General features: G+C 40.4%; 1 protein-coding gene across 1 annotated transcript in view; it reads left to right on the top strand.

The window, feature by feature from the left end:
• Positions 1-20579, top strand: part of POLQ (DNA polymerase theta) — a 105847-nt gene that overhangs the window by 54820 nt on the left and 30448 nt on the right. Inside the window, exons 18-22 of the mRNA XM_004709788.2 lie at positions 5080-5276; positions 7355-7595; positions 14505-14698; positions 18746-18883; positions 20043-20217. Coding sequence (XP_004709845.1) covers positions 5080-5276; positions 7355-7595; positions 14505-14698; positions 18746-18883; positions 20043-20217 — 945 coding nt within the window. The remainder of the gene's footprint in view (positions 1-5079; positions 5277-7354; positions 7596-14504; positions 14699-18745; positions 18884-20042; positions 20218-20579) is intronic.

Raw genomic sequence — 20579 nt, 5'->3', positions numbered from 1 at the left:
CTGGCACATTTTGTTAAAATATTTGTCTTTGTCTTTTCAAACTGTCCTTTGAAATTTTCTGTCATTTCCTGAAACTGAAAGAACTCAAGAAAAAAAGTCAAGCCTTGAGTTGCAATTTTAAAAGATTTTATAGGCAAAATATTGAGTGATGCAGGAAGCATCAAGAGAAGATGGAAAGAATACACAGAGTCATTGTATCAAAATGAGCTAGTTGACAGTGCCCCATTTCAGGGGATAGTAAACGAGCAAGAACCAACGGTGCTGAAGGAAGATGTTCAAACTGCATTAAATGCATTAGCCAAAAAGAAGGCTTAAGGAACTGAATTATTTCAGCAAGCTGAAGAAGCACGGGAAGCATTCATTTGCCTATGCCAGGAAATTTGGAAGAGAGCTACCAAACCAACTAAGAGATCCATATTTGTGCCCATTAAAAAAAAAAAAAAAAAGGTGACCCAATAGAATGCTCAAACTACACAACGATATTGATATTGATATTGCACTCACATAAAATTTTTCTTAAGATCATCCAACAGTGGTTACAGCAGCACATTGACAGGGAGCTGCAGAAGTTCATGCCAGATTCAGAAGGGGATGTGTAACAAGGAAAATCCTTGCTGATGTTGGGTGGATCTTGGCTCAAAGCAGAGACTATTAAGAAAGATGTTTACTTGTGTTGCATTGACTATGCAAGGACATTTTTGACAGTGTGAACTCTAACAAGGTCCGGATAATCTGGAGAGGAATGGGAATTTCAAAAACACTTCATTGTGCTCACTCAGAACTTATACGTGGATCAAAAGGCAGTTGTGGGAACAGAAAAGGGTATACTGCATGGTTTCAACTCAGGAAAGGTGTGTGTCAGGGTTGTGTCCTCTCATCATACATGTTCAATCTGTACTAAGCAAATCATCAGAGAAGCTGGATTATATAAAGAAGAATGCAGCATCCGTATTGGAGAAAGGCTTATTAACAACCTGTGATATGCAGATGACACAGCTGTGGTTGCTAAAAGTGAGGAGGAATTAAAACACTCGCTGATAAAGATCAAGGACTGTAGCCTTCAGTATGGATCACATCTCAATGTAAGGAAGACAAAACCCCCACAACTGGACCAATAGGTACCATCATGATAAATGGAGAAAATGATGAAGATGTCAAGGATTTTGTCTTACTTGTATCCACAACCAGTGCTCATAGAAGCAGAAGTCAAGAGATAAGAAGACCAATTGCACTAGGTAAATCTTCATAAGACCACTTTAGAGTATTATGGAAGAGCAAGGATGTTACTTTGCGCCTGGCCCAAAACATAGTATTCATTGCATAATACCTTTGTGAAAATTGGACACTGAATAAGGAGGACGGAAGAAAAATCAATGCATTTGAATTGTGGTGCTGGAGAAGAATATTGAAAGTACCATGGACTGCCAAAAGGACAAACTGATCTGTCTGGGAAGAAGTACGACCAGAGTGCTCTTTAAAAACAAGGATGATACAGCTTCATTTTACATACTTTGGGCATATTGTCAGGAGAGACCAATCCCTGGAGAAGGACATTGATGCGGTTTCTTGAGCAGGGAGAATGAACATGGAACCAGACACACACACACACACACACACACACACACACACACACAGAGAGAGACAATAGAGGATTGCAACACAAAATAGCAGAGACGGTACAAACTGCAGCCCTGACCGACTACAGTGCTTTATTTTTAAGCACTAAATACTGGCAGTGTTCCCAGATAAGTCTGCTGTTCCCACGCTTGAATTTCTCATAACCTTGAGAGTGAGTTCCGTATCTCAGCCCGTACCGCTCTTGTTTACTTTCTACCAGGGAACACTGTATGCAGCTGTTCCCCCAAATTCCTTACCATTTGCAGGAAGGAAGCAGTTTATGAGAACCAGCTAGGACAGACGTTTGCACACTGTCCTAGACAGATACTTGACACGAGACACAGCCCTCCTTACTTGGCTCCTTCAGACATCGTGTTTGGTAAAGTAGAGAGGTGGTTAAGAGCAAGATGGCCCTTGAGGAGATGGATTGATGTGGTGGCTGCATCGATGGGCTCAGGCATAGGAACAATTGTGAGGATGGCACAGGACCGTGCAGTGTTTTGTTCTGTTGTGACGGGGTTGCTTTGGGTAGGAGCTAACTCAATGGCACCTAACAACTACAACAACAGGAAAAACCTTTCCCTGAAAAAATCCATGCTGTTCAATATAATCCATGGAACGCTAGCTGTTTTGGCACCCTCAAGAGAGAGCTCCTGAAAATAGACTTCAGGTTAGGAGGGGCAGCTTCCAGAATTCCAGAAGGACCAGTGGGGAGATAGTCATAAAGGTCAGCGGACAGACCTGGAATTATGTATACTTTATTGTTTTGCTTTGCTATTATAATTATTTTAATTTTTGCTTGGTCTCTGTTATTGTTGATTTTCCCACTTATATAAGGTAGGCATGGGAAGCAAGCCTGAGGAGAAAGCAATGGGACCAACATTTTGGGAGAGACTTTGAGGGAGGAGGAGACGGGGGAAGGGAGCAGTGAGCAAACAACCCCATAGACAGGGGAACAACTAGGGAATTAAAATCAACAACTAGGAGGACTTGGGGGTGTTGGAGCAACAGCAATCTAGCTGAAAGGAATTACTGAGGCAGAAGAATGGTGAGCGTGATGGTGGGGCAGGAGGAAGGTAAAAGGAAACAGGAAAGATCTAAGAGGCAAAGGTATGGATAGAGGGATAAACATAAGTGTGTACATATGTACATACATTAATTCATAAATGTGTGTACATACATTAATTCATAAAATAGAGGTATTGGCATATATATGTATATACACACACACACACATATATATATATAATCAATACACTGAGGTAGTGGATGGACTTCGGGCCTCTGCTCAAGCCCTCTTCAATGCAAGAACACTTTGTTCTAACAACCTGGCATTCTGTGATGATCACTGTCCCAGTACAAGTGCTGAAGACAAAATGGGTGCATAGTCAAATGTGAAGAAAGCTGATGGTGCTCGGTTATCAAAAGATATAGGGTCTGGGGTCTTAAAGGATTGAAGTTAAACAAGCAGCCATCTAGGAGAGAAGCAGCAAGCCCACGTGGATGAAGCACGCCAGCCTGTGTGATCATGAGGTGTTGATGGGATCAGGTGACAGGTACCAGAAGACTCCAAACAAACAAAATCCCCACATTGTTGAGAATGAGGGGGGTCAGAGCAGAGACACAAAACCCATCTGTAGACAATGGGACATCCTCTCACAGAAGGGTCACAAGGAAGGAATGAGTCAACCATGATGCAGTATAACACTGATGAAACACACAATATTTCTTCTGCTTCCTTGAGGCTTCTTCACCCCCCACTATCATGACCCCTGTCCTGCCTTTCACTGCGGGCTAGACCAGAGCAAGTGCATACGTACAGATAAGAGATAAGCACTCATGACACACGGAATCCAGGAATAGGAATGGGAGGAGCGATTCAGGATGGTACAGGGAAGATGGGGAGAGGAAGGGAGAAAAGGGGAACTGACACATAACATCACTCCGCCCCCCAGGGGTGGTGGTGAACAACAGAAACCATGTGGGAAGGGAGACAGCAGTCCTTGTAAGATATGAAAATAATTTATAATTTATCAAAGGGTTGGGGGGGGCGGGGGGAAGAGGGGAGAAAAGAGCTGATACCTAGGCCTCAATACAAAGTAAATGTTTAGAAAATAATTATGGCAACATTTGTAAAAATATGCCTGATACAATTGATGTATGGGTTAATAAGAGTTATAAGAGCCCATAATAAAATGATCTTTTAATAATAAAAAATTTAGAGCAATGCTTGTAATATTTATTCATTTCATAAAACTTACTAAACTCTTGATGAAATAAAAAATATATATAGAGAGAGAGGGCTCAAATTGCATTCCTTTTAAATATTCTTGGAGTTTTGGAACAAAAAGTAATCTGAAGCAGCAAGGCCAGGACGGTCAGGTGGGTGGGGTAAGGTTTCTCAGCAACGTTTTGGTAGAACAGTGCTTGCTACCCTTGAAGAATGAGCAGGTACATGGTCTTGATGGAAAAAAGATTCCTGGGCTCAATACTGTATTTCATCAAGCATTTCCATTTTTTAAAAGTCTCCTAATAAGCTACTATGATTAGCCTGTGTGTCCTCCTCTGAGAAAATCTACCAAGAATACCCCTTGGGAATCCAAAGAATTTCCACAACCTTCTGAGGAGATGACCTTTCTTCTTTTATTTTACTGCATCAGTTCCCCGCAGAAACCAGCGTTTGGATTGGGTATTGCTCTCTAGATTGCATCAGTAAATCCAAGATTTGTCCCAACTTATAGTTCATTCCATAAAGTGTCTTCTATTAGCCTTAGTCTTGCTTAAAAGCTGATGGAAAATGCACGATGCTTTTGGCAATCATCAATCCAAAGGCTTGTTAAGGTCAAGATATTTGTTTATTGAAAATTGAAAATGCAGAACCATGTGAGACCCCATCTGTAGTGGCTATCATTGTCAATGAATATTGTGTGGTCTTCTTCCACCCATTTCTGGACTTGAGCTCAAACTCACCAGCCCCTCCATGGGAGAAAAGACCGAGTGATCTGCTCCCATAGTGAAGGAAACCATATGGTAGCGGTTCTCAACCTGTGGGTCGCGACCCCTTTGGGGGTCGAATGACCCTTTCACAGGGGTCGCCTGATTCAGAACCATAGCATAACTTCAGTTATGAGGTAGCAATGAAAATAATTTTATGGTTGGGGGGTGGTCACTGCAACATGAGGAACTGTATTAAAGGGACACGGCATCAGGAAGGTTGAGAACCACTGCCCTGTGGGATGGTTCTCTGTCATAGGCTTGCTGTGAGTCAGGATCGACCTGGTGGCATACGGCAACAATCTGGCCCAAATAATAGTTTTCTGTTTATGAAGCAATTGGGTAAGGTCATGCTGAATTGGCAGTTCCGTGGAACCAGACCTAAGGCTTCTGAGTCTTTTCTGTCTTTCCCGAGAGCTGCTGCTTGAAATGAATATGTGTCACTTTTCTTTAAAACTTATTTTTCAGAAATCAGCGCAAGTTTGGCACCACCTTCTCTGGATCCCAGCCTGACTGTGAAACACAGGATGTGGCACCTTCAGTCCTGCTTGCAAAAGGATTCTGATAAGGAGCATTCTGTCATCATCTATGATTTCATCGAGAGCTTTAAAATTCTTCTTCTGTCTTGTGGCATTGCCCTGGAACAAAGTTATGAAGATCCAAAGGTTCCATATCTTCCTTAAGTTTTACCTACATCAAAAACATTCGTTTTGAGGGCTGATTCTTTTCTTTTTTTCACATCCAAGATCAACTGTTTATTAGCATTTCATATACTAAAATACATGAAATATTAGTGATTGAGTTTAAGAACTTCTAACATCTTTTACTCCCCTGATTCCCCACACTCATATCTTCTGAGGCCTATACTGGAAAATATAGATTAACTCACAAATGTATAAGATAACTTTGCATATGATCTACTAGTCTTCTATTCGCTGCTCCAATTTTAGTAAAACTCATTCTTTACTTATTGACATAGTTAGGTACCAAAGGCCAGGACATTGTGCAAAAATCAGCATTATACAAAAATGGAGGTTGACCAAGTCAGATCACAAAATTGAGAATGGTTAAATCATTACATAATAGCCAAATTACATTATTGCATAACTGACAAACTACTGAGAATCGTGGCTTAGTCAAATCAATACATACTCATCCATCACAACCAGTATAACTCTCACCTTGCACTTCAGGGCTTGTTGTTGCCAGACTTGCATCATTAATATAGTATGACAATAAGAATTTTACTACTGACATAGATGAAAAATGAGAGGACCAAGTCTTAAATGACTTGGTATTTATTAAGCTCCCAAAATGCAGTTTAAATCATAGAGTAGTCACTTCTTTATTCAGTAATTTCCATTTACCAGGAACAGAAAATTATGCACAAATTCTTCTGTGTAGATAAAAGAGGTAAAATTAAGTAAATGGAAATAAAACAACTGGAAGAGAAAAGAGTTGTCACAAATGTCAAACTCATTGATTACAATCCCGTAAATGTATCATCACTTACCCTACCTCTACCTTGTGGTTTATTTCCATTCTTCCTTTGCTAACCCTCTGAACTTTATTCTTGGGTAAATGCTGCCCTTTTAATGATTGATTATCCTAACGGGCATTATACATTTTTAATATAGTCTTCAAAGAGATAAAAATATGAGTATTAAGAGTTGAGAAATATTATTATTGATAGTTTTTAGCAATGTGCAAACTATATATTTTAGTTTCTTCATAGTATTTTTGACAAAGGTTTCGAAGACAGCACTAGATAAACTCCACACAGTTTTAAAACTGCTTTTTTCCTGGATATAAAAGGTTGCTACTTTATTTTGATGTTCTGGCATTCAAAATGAAATTCTGGTTAATAGGAGCCTCTTATTAAAACGGTACTAACATTTTAGGTTTATGTAGCACCTTTGTTTTAAAATATTTGACATATTTCATATGTGGTATTTAAATCATAACATTTTTGATGAAATGATAAACCATGAAATTTCACTGTTATAAGAGACATTTGTTCATTTTTAAATCAGACCAACTTACCCAATACCTCATTATTAAACTTCATTCCTAACTTAGAAAAGAAATAACTGAGCTGCATAGTAATTGTCAGAATTATTAACAAGTTTTAGGTTTTCTTATTCTAAATCCAGTTCATTATCTCCCAAGTATATTATTCAAACTATGTATCTTTTGGTCTCATCAGGATGCTAATAATAGCAATCAAATAACTCGTTGGATGGTCCTGATGACAGGCCATCATGCTGAAGGGAGCATCCACAGGTTTTCTAAAACTCTGAATATGAACTTTTTGTGTAAAATATTTATGCCGCACTGCTTTTGGTGTCAAAAGAACTACATAAACCTTAAACTATGCAGTGCAGGCTCCACTTTACCTTAGTGGCTTAGCTAAAATCACCCTTAGTGGAGAAGAGTTCATAAGCATTTTCAGACACATTGCTTTAATTAGCTGAGAGGCACTTGTTTCAGCAGAAGCGTTGCTGTAATAGAAAAGTTATAACTTTGCTTCTTTGAAAGCCACTGCTTTAGTACCATGAAAAGAAAAAGCAAAAAAAGCCCATTTTATAATTATCCTTTTTGTCTCTGAAAATTAGAAATTTTCAAGTAGTAAGGGAAAATAGAAGGATATATAAAAATGAGCTTTTTTTTCCTCTATTTAATTTAAGGATACAGTAATGTCATTTAAAAAATCAAGAAATACTCATATTACAATCCAATTCAGGTAGCCTGCTGGTTATTAGACCCAGATTCTAAGGAGCCGACTCTTCACAGCATCGTTACCAGCTTTCTTCCTCAAGGGCTTCCTCTCCTGGAAGGGATGGAGACTGGGGAAGGATTTCAGAGCCTGGGGCTGAATGTCAACACTCCTCACTCTGGAAGATTCCGAGCATCTGTAGAATCCATCCTCATCTTCAACTCGATGATTCAACTTGATTCCTTGTTGCAGAAGGAAAATCTTCGAGGTAAAAACAAAGCATTTGGCATTTTTCATGATGTTACAGACTTGGCCTAGCTATACTCATGTATGAGTATTTAACCACTCTTTGTCCTAAGTGGGTAAATAATACATTTTATACAGACCCTTTATCTGAATTGTCTAGTGCAGAGTCAGATAGTAAATATTCTTGGCTTTCCAGATGAGATGATCTCTATCACAAATACTCAACTCTACCATTGTTGTCTTAAAAGCAGCCCTAGAGAAAACACAAAAATGAATGGGCATGGCTGTTTTCAGAATTACATGATTCTATTTGTGAATGGAGAAAGGTGAGGCTGTCCATTCCTGTAAGGATATTCTGGGTACTACAAGACACATCCACTTGGCAATGGGGGTGGGGTTCTAGTTCTTAAAGATGCTGTGGTAGGCAAGGTTCTCTAGAGAAACAAAACCAGGACATTTATGATTATATATATTCATATATATAGCAATAAAATAGCAATCAAGTAACAATAGCAATCAAATAACTCGTTGGATGGTCCTGATGACAGGCCATCATGCTGAAGGGAGCAACTACAGGTTTTCTAAAACTCTGAATTTGAACTTTTTGTGTAAAATATTTATGCCTCACTGCTTTTGTTGTTGAAAGAACTACATAAACTTTAAACTACACAGGCTCCACTTTATATATATATAAATATAATATATATAAATATTTATAATATAAATATAAAAATATATTTTATATATGTATATAAAATAAAGTGGAGCCTACATATATATGTATGTATGTATATATATGTGCATATATATATGGATAGAACTACATAAACCTTAAACTATGCAGGCTCCACTTTATTTTATATATATATATATATGTATGTATGTATGTAGATTTATATAGGAAAAAGGAAAATACATAATTAGTCCACACAGCAGGTACAGAGGGCTCAGTTCAATTCACTTTGAACAGTTAATACACTGAAGGTCCTTCAACTCATGAGGGCTGCTGGTCAAAGGTCAAGGAAGCAGCCTGCGAAGTCTGCCCTCAGGCAAGACAAGCAGTGTGGGGCAGCAGCAGAAGGAAGATGAGAAGTTGAGGCATGGCAAAGGCCGGTAGCTCAGGAGCATAGCAAAGCAGCCTGATGGATCCTTATGAAGAAAGAAGGGGGCCGAACTTGGAAAGCCATTTATCTTGTCACCCTCCATCAAGCTGCGACCTGATTGTGATAGTTAGGTTTTTCATGCCAACTAGTCCAATAGGAATGTGTGGGCAGAGTTTAATTAGGTCGCAGCTTGATTGGAGGGCAACAAGATAAATGGCTGTGCCAGCCCGTCCCCCCTCCCTCTTGCTCTCTAGTGATTGGACCAGCATGGTGCTGCTTTAACTATTTCTCTGCTTCAACCTATGTGTGCTACACTACCTGTGGGCCAAGCCAACCTGTGGATCATGTCCTAGAACTTGAGGCTCCTTTGAGACCTGCTTTGCCAAGCTGCTGTGTGTACATTGCTAGAGCTTGAGGCTAGTGGATTCTGTTGCCTTGCATTGCTTGAGTTTGCTATCCCATGAGTTCAATATCCTCGGGCCCATCCAGGCCTGCTTCGCTGCGCTCTGGTGCTACTGATGCTTGCTGCCTGTTGCTGCCTGCAGGCACTCTGCCTGTTTTGCCTGAGGGAAGACTCTGCTGTCTGCTTCCTTGACCGTGGACCAAAGCCCCCTTCATGAGTTGAAGTACTTTCAGTATATTAGCTGTTTCATAAAAGTGGGTTGAACTGAGCCCTCTGTACGGCTCTGTGGACTAATTAGCTATTATACTCCTTCCTGCTATATAAATCTGTCTGTCTGTCTGTCTATCTATCTATCTATCTATCTATCTATCTATCTATCTATCTATCTATCTATCTATCTATCTATCTATCTAAGTATCCTAGGATTTTTTTAATCATTTTATTAGGGGCTCATACAACTGTTATCACAATCCATACATACATCAATTGTGTAAAGCACTTTGTATATTCATTGCCCTCATCGTTCTCAAAACATTTGCTCTCCACCTAAGCCCCTGGCATCAGCTCCTCATTTTTCCCCTCCCTCCTTGCTCTCCGCTCCCTCCTTGTTCCCCGCTCCCTCATGAATCCTTGATAATTTATAAATTATTATTTTGTCATATCTTAACACTGTCCAGTGTCTCCCTTCACCTACTTTTCTGTTGTCTGTCCCCGAGGGGGGAGGTCACATGTAGATCCTTGTAATCAGTTCCCCCTTTCCAACCCACCCTCCCTCCACCCTCCCGGTATCGCCACTCACACCATTGGTCCTGAAGGGATCATCTGTCCTGGATTCCTTGTGTTTCCAGTTCCTATCTGTACCAGTGTACATCTTCTGGTCTAGCCAGATTTGTAAGGTAGAATTGGGATCATGATAGTGGGGGAGGAGGAAGCATTTAGGAACTAGTGGAAAGTTGTATATTTCATTGTTGCGACATCGTACCCTTACTGGCTCGTCTCCTCCCCAAGACCCCTCTGCAAGGGGATCTCCAATGGCCTACAAATGAGCTTTGGGCCTCCACTCTGCACTCCCCCTCCTCATTCACTATGATAAGATTTTTTGTTCTGATGATGCTTGATACCTGATCCCTTCAACACCTTGTGATCGCACAAGCTGGTGTGCTTCTTCCGTGTGGCCTGTGTTGCTTCTGAGCTAGATGGCTGCTGTTTACCTTCAAGCCCCTAGCTTTGTTTCTCTAGAGAACCCTGCCTAAATTAAATTCCACCCATATGTTCCTTAGGAAGCCTAGTTGGCACAATAAATCTAATTATCACAGATGCTATCTATCTATAAAAAGAAGGGATTTACCATAACTTTAACATTGTCATTCCAAGTCAGATGTGAGGTGAGGAGCAGGCAAAGAGAAAAACAGTTTCCCCACTGCTTAGATGATTAATTATTTTATTGATTCGACATCTACTTATTGACTTTTTACTTGTCCAGGGTTCAGACAAAAGTGGCTCTGCCAGTTTCTGCTTGTTGTGGTGTTTTTGTGAGGGTGAGGTGGGGGGTCAGGATTTTGCATCTCCTTATACTGCCATCTTACTCTGGTATCTGTAATGAAATTCCTTGTGTTTACTTATTACGAGTCTAATCCTTTCATATTTTGGGGGTCTAAATATGTTGTTTGTTGTTCTGCAGTCTCGTTCATACTTCTTTGCTATCTTGTAGTTTTTCATATTTGTACCTTCATATACATTCAATAGTTTGCACCCTGCAGGCCTAACTTGGGAAAGCCTTCTAGAATAAAATTTGTTCTTGTCTTTGCTGGTTACTGCATCCAAGGACCATATTAATCTTTCTTGAAGCTTTGCCTCAGAACAGAAGTCTGAGATAGCTTTTCCTCCTGTTGCTATTTCCAGGATTTTTAAATCGTTCAGTCTCTTTGCTATAGGATTCATTTTCATGACAGCCTTGCTTCTTACTATTGACTTTGGACCCTGCCACTCTGACTCTGTGCTGCTCTGACTGCTTCTACTGCTTTCCTGACCTGAGCTCCTTGTATGTCAAGAGTCTTCTAACTGGCTCCACACCACTAAAGCCAGGCTTCTAACTGCCCAGTACCAGCCATTAACTGTTTAATGTTATCTTCTCATTTTTTAATTTTTGGTGTTGGTTATATGGGTTCCTGACTGCTGTCCAAGAGCAACAGTACTGCAAAGAACGTGTGCTGGGCCTGGGAGGGCACAGTGGTGCTGCTCAGACCCCTAGTGACCCACTGTCCTCAGAACTCAAGTTGTTGTTGCAGTTGTTTTCTTTTAATGAGTTAGCACATTCTTCAAACACTTACTTACTTTCTAGAATGCTAATACATGTTACATTAAATAAAGGGTTTTGCAGCCGTAGCATTTAAGCTGCTTAACCTCCTGAGGGATAAGAGGATCAACATGAAGCTGGCTCCTATGAGGTGGAGGTTGGACATATCTCCTCTTCATCTTTTTCACCATTTCTGACACTGCCCCATGGCACACTATTTCTCTGCTGGGTCCAATGCTTTTGTTGTAATGGCCACTCACAGAATATACTCACAGTTATATGGTTATTAAGGAAATAATAGGTTATCACTTAGAATCAAGATCAACTTGGATATAACAGGATACAACTCAGGAAAGGGATCAGCTTTGTCATTCAGGACAGCTTACTGGCAGGACATCTCTCAATAAACAACTCTTCTCAGCTTTCAGGGTGGCCTTTCTCTTGGTGTGCATACTTCATCTCTGCTTTGGCCTCTCTGCTACCAACTGGCCCAACTCATGGCTAGTGTAACAACCCACTTACATGCTACTCTCATAGTAACAACTTTCTGCCGTCACTGCTGGCTCTGTTCATGATCTCCCCTGGGCCTCTGCCCTTCTTGCCCTTCAGGTTTGTAGTTCAGCTAGCAAGCCTCGAGGTAACCCCTTAGTTTCTTTTTCATTTTACCATCTTAAACTAACTTCGAGCTCTTGATCTTTGTTATAGGTCTTTTAGGAGGTTTCCATTTCCTCTCTCTCCTTGCCTCTAAAAATCTCTGTGAGGTTTACTGCTTATGTAAGCAAAGTTCTTTGTTAATTTCAAGACCCTCCCAGCAGTACCACATACTGACCGTTCCCTACAAGTTAGTCAATCTTAATGGGTGGTTTTATGCATCATTATTTGCATAGTAAGCCTACCAATCCCTGCAAAGTGTGTAAAATCAACCAATCACAGTGAAGACTGCAGCCAAACCATTTGTTTTTGGCAGAATTATAAACTCAAGGCCAGAAAAGGTCATTTATATATGAGAAACTGTGTACTGCAGACCACTTCTTAGCCTTTTTCAGTCATGGTTTTCTGTACATATTTAATACTTTGAGGGTTACTTCCCCACCTCCCCACTTCCATACACTTTACCAGTATAAACCAGTCAATAACAATTAGTCCTTTGTGATCACTGAAGATATGGGTGCTATAGAAATATGTGAAGAAATCAGATGGTGCCTGAGGATCAGAAAGAATAGTGTCTGGAGTCTTAAAGGCTTGTATTAAAGCAAACAACCATCTAAGGGAGGTCAACTAAGTCTATGGAAGGCACACACCAGCCTGTGTGATTTAAGGATTGTTACTAAAATCAGTGGTCAGAAGCAGGAGTTGTATTAGAGCTTATTTAAATTAGAGCTTAAACTGAGCACCTTGTTTGCTGAAGGGTATGTATGATGGTGAAAGCCCAAAATCCATTTGCAGAGTCCCCACATGGATTAAGCCTCTCTCTGACCATTGGCCAGGTATGTGAATAGTTTTCTCTCAGACAGATTGGAAACTGGATTACTTCCACCTCCCTGATCAGCTCAGGGAGGGGCAGTCTCCTTTAGGGACTTACGTATATTTGATGAAGATCACCACACTTAGGGTCTCATGTCCATGATCTATGCCCTGCTTGCCTTGGGGAAACTCCTGGGTCAATATTGTAAGCTCCTTGGTGCCCCAATTTTGGCCCCTGCTCTGATAGTCCCACTAGTAACTATATTATATTGATCTGTCTCCAACCATGTTTATATGGCAATCTTCATCTTTTAAAAAAACCCATTTTATTAGGGGCTCGTACAACTCATCACAATCTATATAGCCATCCATTGTGTCAAGCTCATATATACGTTTGTTGCTGTCATCATTTTAAAACATTTTCTTTCTACTTGAGCCCTTGGTGTCAGCTTCTCACCCGCCCCCCCTCCCTCATGAACCCTTGATAATTTATAAATTTTTTTTTTCTTCATGTCTTAACACTGAGCAATGTCTCCCTTCATCCACTTTTCTGTTGTCCATCCCCCTGGGAGGGGATTATAGGTAGTTCATTGTTTCCAGCTCTTATCTGTACCTGTGTACATGCTCTGCTCTAGCCAGATTTGTGAGGTAGAATTGGGGTCATGATAGTGGGGGGAGGAAGTATTAAAGAACTAGAGGAAAGTTGTATGTTTCAACGGTTCTGTACTGCACCCTGACTGGCTTGTCTCCTCCCCACGACCCTTCTTTAAGATGATGTCCAGTTGCCTACAGATGGGTTTTGGGTCTGCACTCTGCATCAAAGACCCAGAACAAAAAATCATATCGCTGTGATTGATGGGGTGTGCTCTAAGCCTCTTGAGCATAACAAAACCTTTAAGGGATGTTAGGTGTGACCACTGTACTCTAATAGATATATGCTGCCCTTTTAGTTCAAATAAGTCATATAAATTTAGGATTTCCACTTGAAATGAAAGTAAGAATTCAACTTTGCTTCTGGTGTTCTGAAAACAGTTCCTGTAACAAGCAGTATTCAAAAGCGACATGTGGGATGCAGAAACCGTGTTTCTCAGTGCCACTCTTTTTATAGATGATCTTTGTGATTAATAGCCCAATGGCCATCCTGGTACAACTGAAATAGCATGTTTACTTGGCTGAGAAATGTCAGTAGATTAAAAAAATCAGATTTTTATTCAAGAATATTATCATTATTCTAGCAGAGTATCGGAGATTATGGAACCTCTTTGTGCAGGCATACCTGCACCCTGGAGGCAGGAATCGTGGAATTAATTTTGGAGTACTAATCTTTTTGTATTGAGCCTATCAAACAAAGGCTGATGATCGTGCATCTGCTAAGTGTAGAAGCAGAAACACTGTCGTACAATGGTAACTTGTAAACTGTTCACGAGATCGTCAACTCTTCCACACTCTGCATAAACAAGAATAGTAGTTTAGTGCTAAAGTGGCCTACCCTTTTCTTTTTTCATTGCAGTTTTGAGAATGCTACTCAGGAGATAACATCCTGATGCTTGGGTAGCAATCTTTGGATGTTAATAGCCAGTTCTATTTGTGTTTAGTTAATGCTGCTGTTCTACTTACCTGGTTGATGAATTAATGTCTTAACTTTCCCCTTTTTTTGTCTTCAAGATGCTTTCTATAAAGTGGAAATGCCTTCTCAGTACTGTTTGGCCTTGCTTGAACTAAACGGAATCGGCTTCAGTGCTGCAGAATGTGAAAGTCAGAAGCACATAATGCAAGCCAAACTGGATGCAATCGAGACGCAGGCCTATCAAGTTGCCGGCCACAGTTTTTCCTTCACCAGTTCAGATGACATTGCTGAGGTTGTATCATTTAAAAGAGTAATTTTTAAAAGTTAAAAATTAGGTGTATATGTAGATTGGCTAAAACATAAGATTAGGTTAATATAAATGGTTAAAGATTCAGAATTATTTGGGAATAGAATATCCAAGCATCTACTTTACAAGTTACTCCTTTATGTATGAAAAAAAAGAAAGTAGAAAAAACCAAAAGGATCTTAGAATGCAAATTACGTGAATAGATTTGCCTGGAACAAACATTTGTTGAATGAGCAATTCTTAGTGGTAGTTATATAACAGTGCAGCTGTTTATGCATTAAGGAACTTAATGAATCCTTATTCCTTCTGGACTTCAGTACTCTTTCTTAAGAATATAAAATAATACATATATCTAAGATTACCTGAGAAAAGGAATGTTTTTAAATTTAATTAAGGTTTTAGCACTGTGTAGGAATTTTGACAAAGTTTACTTTTGTTTTTATTATCAAACTTTGGTGCCGTATCTTCTCCTCTCCCCACAGAGGATGACTAGATTGTGCTAGAGGGGCTCCACTCGCAGCGTGGATGCCTACACTAAGTGACGGGATGTGACTCCGTCATGCAGTGTCTTAGTAACGGTTGTCAGCTGTCGGGCTCCGTGGCACAGCCGTACAGCAGCTCTCTGGGTCTCAGTTTCCTCACCACTGCAAGGTGGGCAGTCACCGAACTCCCTCACGGGTTGCTGTATGGAGTAAATGACAAAATCAATTTATTGTGCCCAACTCATCATAAATAGCCAGTAAATAACATAGATCCTTAAAAGCTATGTGTTTTTAAGCTATACAGTTACAAGCCGTAGAGTACATGAGAAAATGTGTTTCTTCTAAAGTTGTAGGATTTTTGTTTGCTATTTTTCCTGGCTTTTATGAATTTTTTAGTCCAGTAGTTCTTGTGCCCCTGTTTACCTGATTCCATGAACAATTGCTTAGGGACTTAGGAACAACTACTTATAAAAAAATCTAGAGTATCTGGGTTTCAGCACAAGCACATCTGGGGCAACAGCAGAGATTGGTGCCTTTTTTGATTCAGGTATCAGATAACACATTCAGATAGCAGATAACACATTCAGATAGCAGATAACACATTCAGATATCATATAACACATTCAGGTATCAGATAACACATTCAGATATCAGATAACACATTCAGATATCAGGCAGCACATTCAGATATCGGATAACACATTCAGATATCAGACAACACATTTAGATAGCAGATAACACATTCAGATAGCAGATAACACACTCAGATAGCAGATGACACGTCCAGATATCACATTCAGATATCAGATAACACACTCAGATATCAGATAACACACTCAGATATCAGACAGCACGTCCAGATATCAGATAGCACATTCAGATAGCAGATAGCACATTCAGATAGCAGATAACACATTCAGATAGCAGATAATACATTCAGATAGCAGATAACACATTCAAATAGCAGATAACACATAGAAACCATTAGCTCAGACCAGAATCAGGCTAGAATAAAGCCTTTAGTGTTAGGTTGGTGTTTCAAGTTTTCATGTTAAAGTGGAAATGATATTTAAGGTAATTAATCATTTTGCACATTTACTATTTGATCTATCATGATTTTAACTTGACTCTTTGAACTGGGCACATGTTGAGAAAGTCCTGTCTCTGCAAATGTTTTGAATTTCTAGAATTATTAGTGAGAAAATAACTCAGGGTTTGCTAAAGTCCATTCATGGTATATACATGAATGAATAGAGTATGTCATGTCCTGAATTTCCTAAATGATAACCTCTTTAATTGTAATTGATGAGTTACACTGGATCTTCTTCCGCCCCACAGCTCGGGTCCCCGCCCCGTGTAGATCCTGTGTGGCCCCACTGAGTTGGCAGCCCTTCTAACTTTTTGCTCCCAGGAACTCCCACAGTTCGTCCCAGTGGTGGCGGGACTAGATGACTCTTTTAACACCTTCTAACTGTAGTGTTTTCTGATTTTGTGATCATGTAATATCCGCCCTGCAGGCTTCCGAGATGTTCATGATGTCCACCTGCTGTGGGACTTAATTGAGTAGCCATGTTAGTTATCAATTCAAGGGTGCTTTTGTTTTATTATTTTTTTTCAGTAGAACTTACAATCCTCAGGAGCACTAGTTACATAGTGGTTTTGCATTGGGCTGCTAATTGCAAGGTCAGCAGTTCAAAAATACCAGCTGCTATGTGGGAGAAAAACGAGACTTTGTATTCTCATGGCGTTACATTCTTAGAAACCTGCAAGGACAGTTCTACCGTGGACTATAGGGTCACTATGAGTCCACATTGATAGCAATGAGATTGGTTTTGGTTTACAATCCTCAGAACCACCCAAATCTCATTGTCAATAGCTTACTCACCAATTGCATATCACAGAATAAGTCCTATGCTCTTTTTTATATTAAAAGCCTGGTGTTAAGCTCACTGAAGACAAATGGGTGCATAAACAAATGTGGTGAAGAAAGCTGATGGTACCCGGCTATCAAAAGATATAGCGTCTGGGGTCTTAAAGGCTTGAAGGTAAACAAGCAACCATACAGCTCAGAAGCAGCAAATCCCACATGTAAGAATCACACCAGCCTGTGTGGTCATGAGGTGTCAAAGAGATCACGTATCAGGCATCAAAAAAACAAGAAATCCTATCATTGTGAATGAGGGGGAGTGCAGAGGGGGACCCAAAACCCATCTGTAGGTGTGTTAGTCTGGGTACTTTAGAGAAATAAATCCACAGAAACTCATGTATAAGAGAGAGTTTTATATATAGGTTAAGTGTGTATCAAGAACACATCCCAACCCAGTGCTGCCCAGCCCACAAGTCCAACATTAACCCATTAGCCCATATGTCTAACACCAGTCCACAAAGTCCTCCTCCATCTCACAAAACAGACACTACGATGCCGACTGCAGGAGGAAAGCTGAGTCAGTGAATGTGTAAGCATCTCAGCGCTGGCAGGGGTCTCCACACGGGTGCTCCAGCACCCAGGGCTGCATTGGGGTAGGTCCATGTGGCTTCTCCTTGGAGATGTCTTGCAGGAAGTCAGCCTTGCAAGCTAAAGCAGGGAATTGCTAAGGCAGCTGCACCCTGGTGCGACCATCAGAAAGCAAGAGACCTGAGAACACGAAAGGTGAGGCTCATTGAGCCATTTATCCCTCTGCCCTTCAATTAACCCCACATGTGTTTATTGGCCAGGTTGGCACAATAAACTAACTCAGTAGGCAACTAGACATCCTCTAACAGAAGGGTCACAGGGAGGAGACGAAATAGGGTGTAGTGTCGCAATGAAGAAACAACTTTCCTCTAGTTCTTAAGTGCTTCCTCCTACCCCGCTATCATGATCCCAATTCTACCTTACAAATCTGGCTAGACCAGAGGATGTACACTGGTACAGATAGGAACTGGAAACACAGGGAATCCAGGATGGATGATCCCTTCAGGACCAGTGGTGAGAGTGGAGATACCGGGAGGGTGGAAGGAAGGTGGGGTGGAAAGGGGGCACCGATTACAAAGTTCTACATATAACCCCCTCCCTGGGGGATGGACAACAGAAAAGTGGGTGAAAGGAGACATTGGACAGTGTAAGAAGACATGACAAAATAATAATTTCTAAATTATCAAGGGTTCATGAGGGAGGGGGGAGCATGGAGGGAGGGGGAAATGAGGAGCTGATACCAAGGGCTCGAGGAGAAAGTAAATGTTTTGAGAATGATGATGGCAACAAATGGGCTTGACACAATGGATGCATGTATGGATTGTGATAAGAGTTGTACAAGGCCCCAATAAAATGATTTTTTTAAAAAAGCTTGGTGTTATTGTTAATGTAATATTACCTAATTAAGAGTTTGGATTGCTTACATGACATAGAAATTCTCACTGGTATCATCTATTAATTGTAGTAATTCTCAATTATCTGAAAGAAACATTTTTCTAACCCTCATTGAACTATAGAGATTACTTTCTCAACTTTTAAAATATTTTCTTAATGTGATCTGATGGCTGACTTAAGAAAAGTATGAATTTCTTACAGGTATTATTTTTGGAATTGAAGTTGCCACCCAATGGAGAGAGAAAAAACCAGGGCAGCAAGAAAACTTTGGGGTCGACCAGAAGAGGGCCTGACAACGGGCACCACCCAAAGCTGGGAAGACAGTTCAGCACCAGTAAGGTACAGCACTAGTAAGATACTGTCGCAGGGTAGAATCCCTGCTGCCTTTAGCATTTCGATGTTTTGTGAGAATGCTGATGAAATCAGAAACCATAGCCAACCTCTCACCGTATGAATCTTTCCAAATAAAACAAACAATTTTGGTTCAGTAGCCTAGAAAACTGGAAACAATCCAACAGAGATTTTGGATCAGACTCTAGTTAGCAATTGGGTCCTCTCTATTATTATCACAGGATAAAGATTCATAAATTCATTCCTGTAGACATTATTTAATCTTTGCCAATCACTATTCTTGAACGTCTAGTGAAGTTATATGAACATGAAAAAGATGCGGAAGTATTGAAATGGAAAGAAAGCAGTATCTCATGCAAGTAAACTTTCAGTTCCTGGAGCAAACGAGTAAGCTTCTCATGGCTTTGTTGTAAAATCTGATCTGCTAATTTCACCGGAAAGGGGCTTATCACATTCAAGGAAAATGTAGGAGAAAACCGATTTAAGGGCTGATTGCCATCTGTTTCCTAATTGTGGAGTAAGGGTGGAACATGGGGCCACAGCACCCATGGAGGGGCGGTGTCGTTCTGGCCATTTTTGACTGGGTGCCCTTTGCTGTGACTTGCCTGCCCTTTATACAGCAGGACACGCATGGATTTTATCTCCCTGGAGCTGTTAACTTCACAAATTTCTATTCTTTAGTTGTCCTTTGAATGTTTCTAGCATGAAAAATTTGACATATTTTTAAATGAATACCTTTTGCCTTCCTTGGTGTAGAAACCCTCAGAGTATTAGGATAAGAAGGGAAAGAAAAACAAACCCCAAACCGTGGGAAGCCTGCTGTCCTGTGAGGGGTGGAGCAGCCACGTGCACAGGGAAAGAGTAGTGATGAGAACCTCCTGGGTGAGGAGTGGGGAGAAAATAACTGTGCGGAGTTGACATTTTATTGATTTTTTTTTCTGTAAAGTTGATTTAAATTGGGATTCTTCAGAATTAGCATTTTTGTATTTTATAAATTACACTTGTAATGTTCTTATCATTTTGGTGATTCCCAATAAATCCCAAACAGTAATTTTGAGAAATAGGTGCAGGATTTATCAAATACTTTGTTTAATCAGATTACTGTGGAATTTTTAAAAGAATCTAATTATACTTTGATATATTTCAGGATGTTTTAAATAAATTAAAGGCCCTGCATCCTTTACCAGGCTTGATATTAGAGTGGAGAAGAATCAGCAATGCTATCACCAAAGTGGTCTTTCCCCTGCAGAGGGCAAAGCGTCTGAATCCTTTTCTTGGAATGGAGAGAATTTATCCGGTATCACAGTCTCACACAGCTACAGGTAATGAAAGTCCTGTGATTGTTAGGTGCCATCGGGTCCGTTCTGACTCGAGCGATCCTATGCATAGCAAAGTGAAGCACCACCCAGTAATTGTTCTCATGTCTAAGCCCATTTTATAGCCTCTGTGTCCTTCCTCTTTTTCGCTGCTCCTCTACATCACCAAGCATGATGTCCTGCTCCAGGGACTGGTCTCTCCTGACCATATGTCCAAAGGACATGAGAAAGAAGCCCCGTGTAGTAGATTTACCTAATGCAGTGCATCGTTTCACCTCTTGACTGCTGCTCCCGTGAACATTGATTGTGGATTCAAGCAAGAAGAAATCCTTGACAACGTCCATCTTGTCCCCATTGATGATGATGTT

The sequence above is a fragment of the Echinops telfairi genome, unplaced genomic scaffold (genome assembly GCF_000313985.2).
Source record: "Echinops telfairi isolate 266 unplaced genomic scaffold, ASM31398v2 ScPeMD7_3509;HRSCAF=4178, whole genome shotgun sequence".
In the NCBI taxonomy this organism is placed as follows: domain Eukaryota; kingdom Metazoa; phylum Chordata; class Mammalia; order Afrosoricida; family Tenrecidae; genus Echinops; species Echinops telfairi.
The sequence above is the reverse complement of the archived record's forward strand: the minus strand, read 5'-3'. Positions and strand labels throughout refer to the sequence as shown.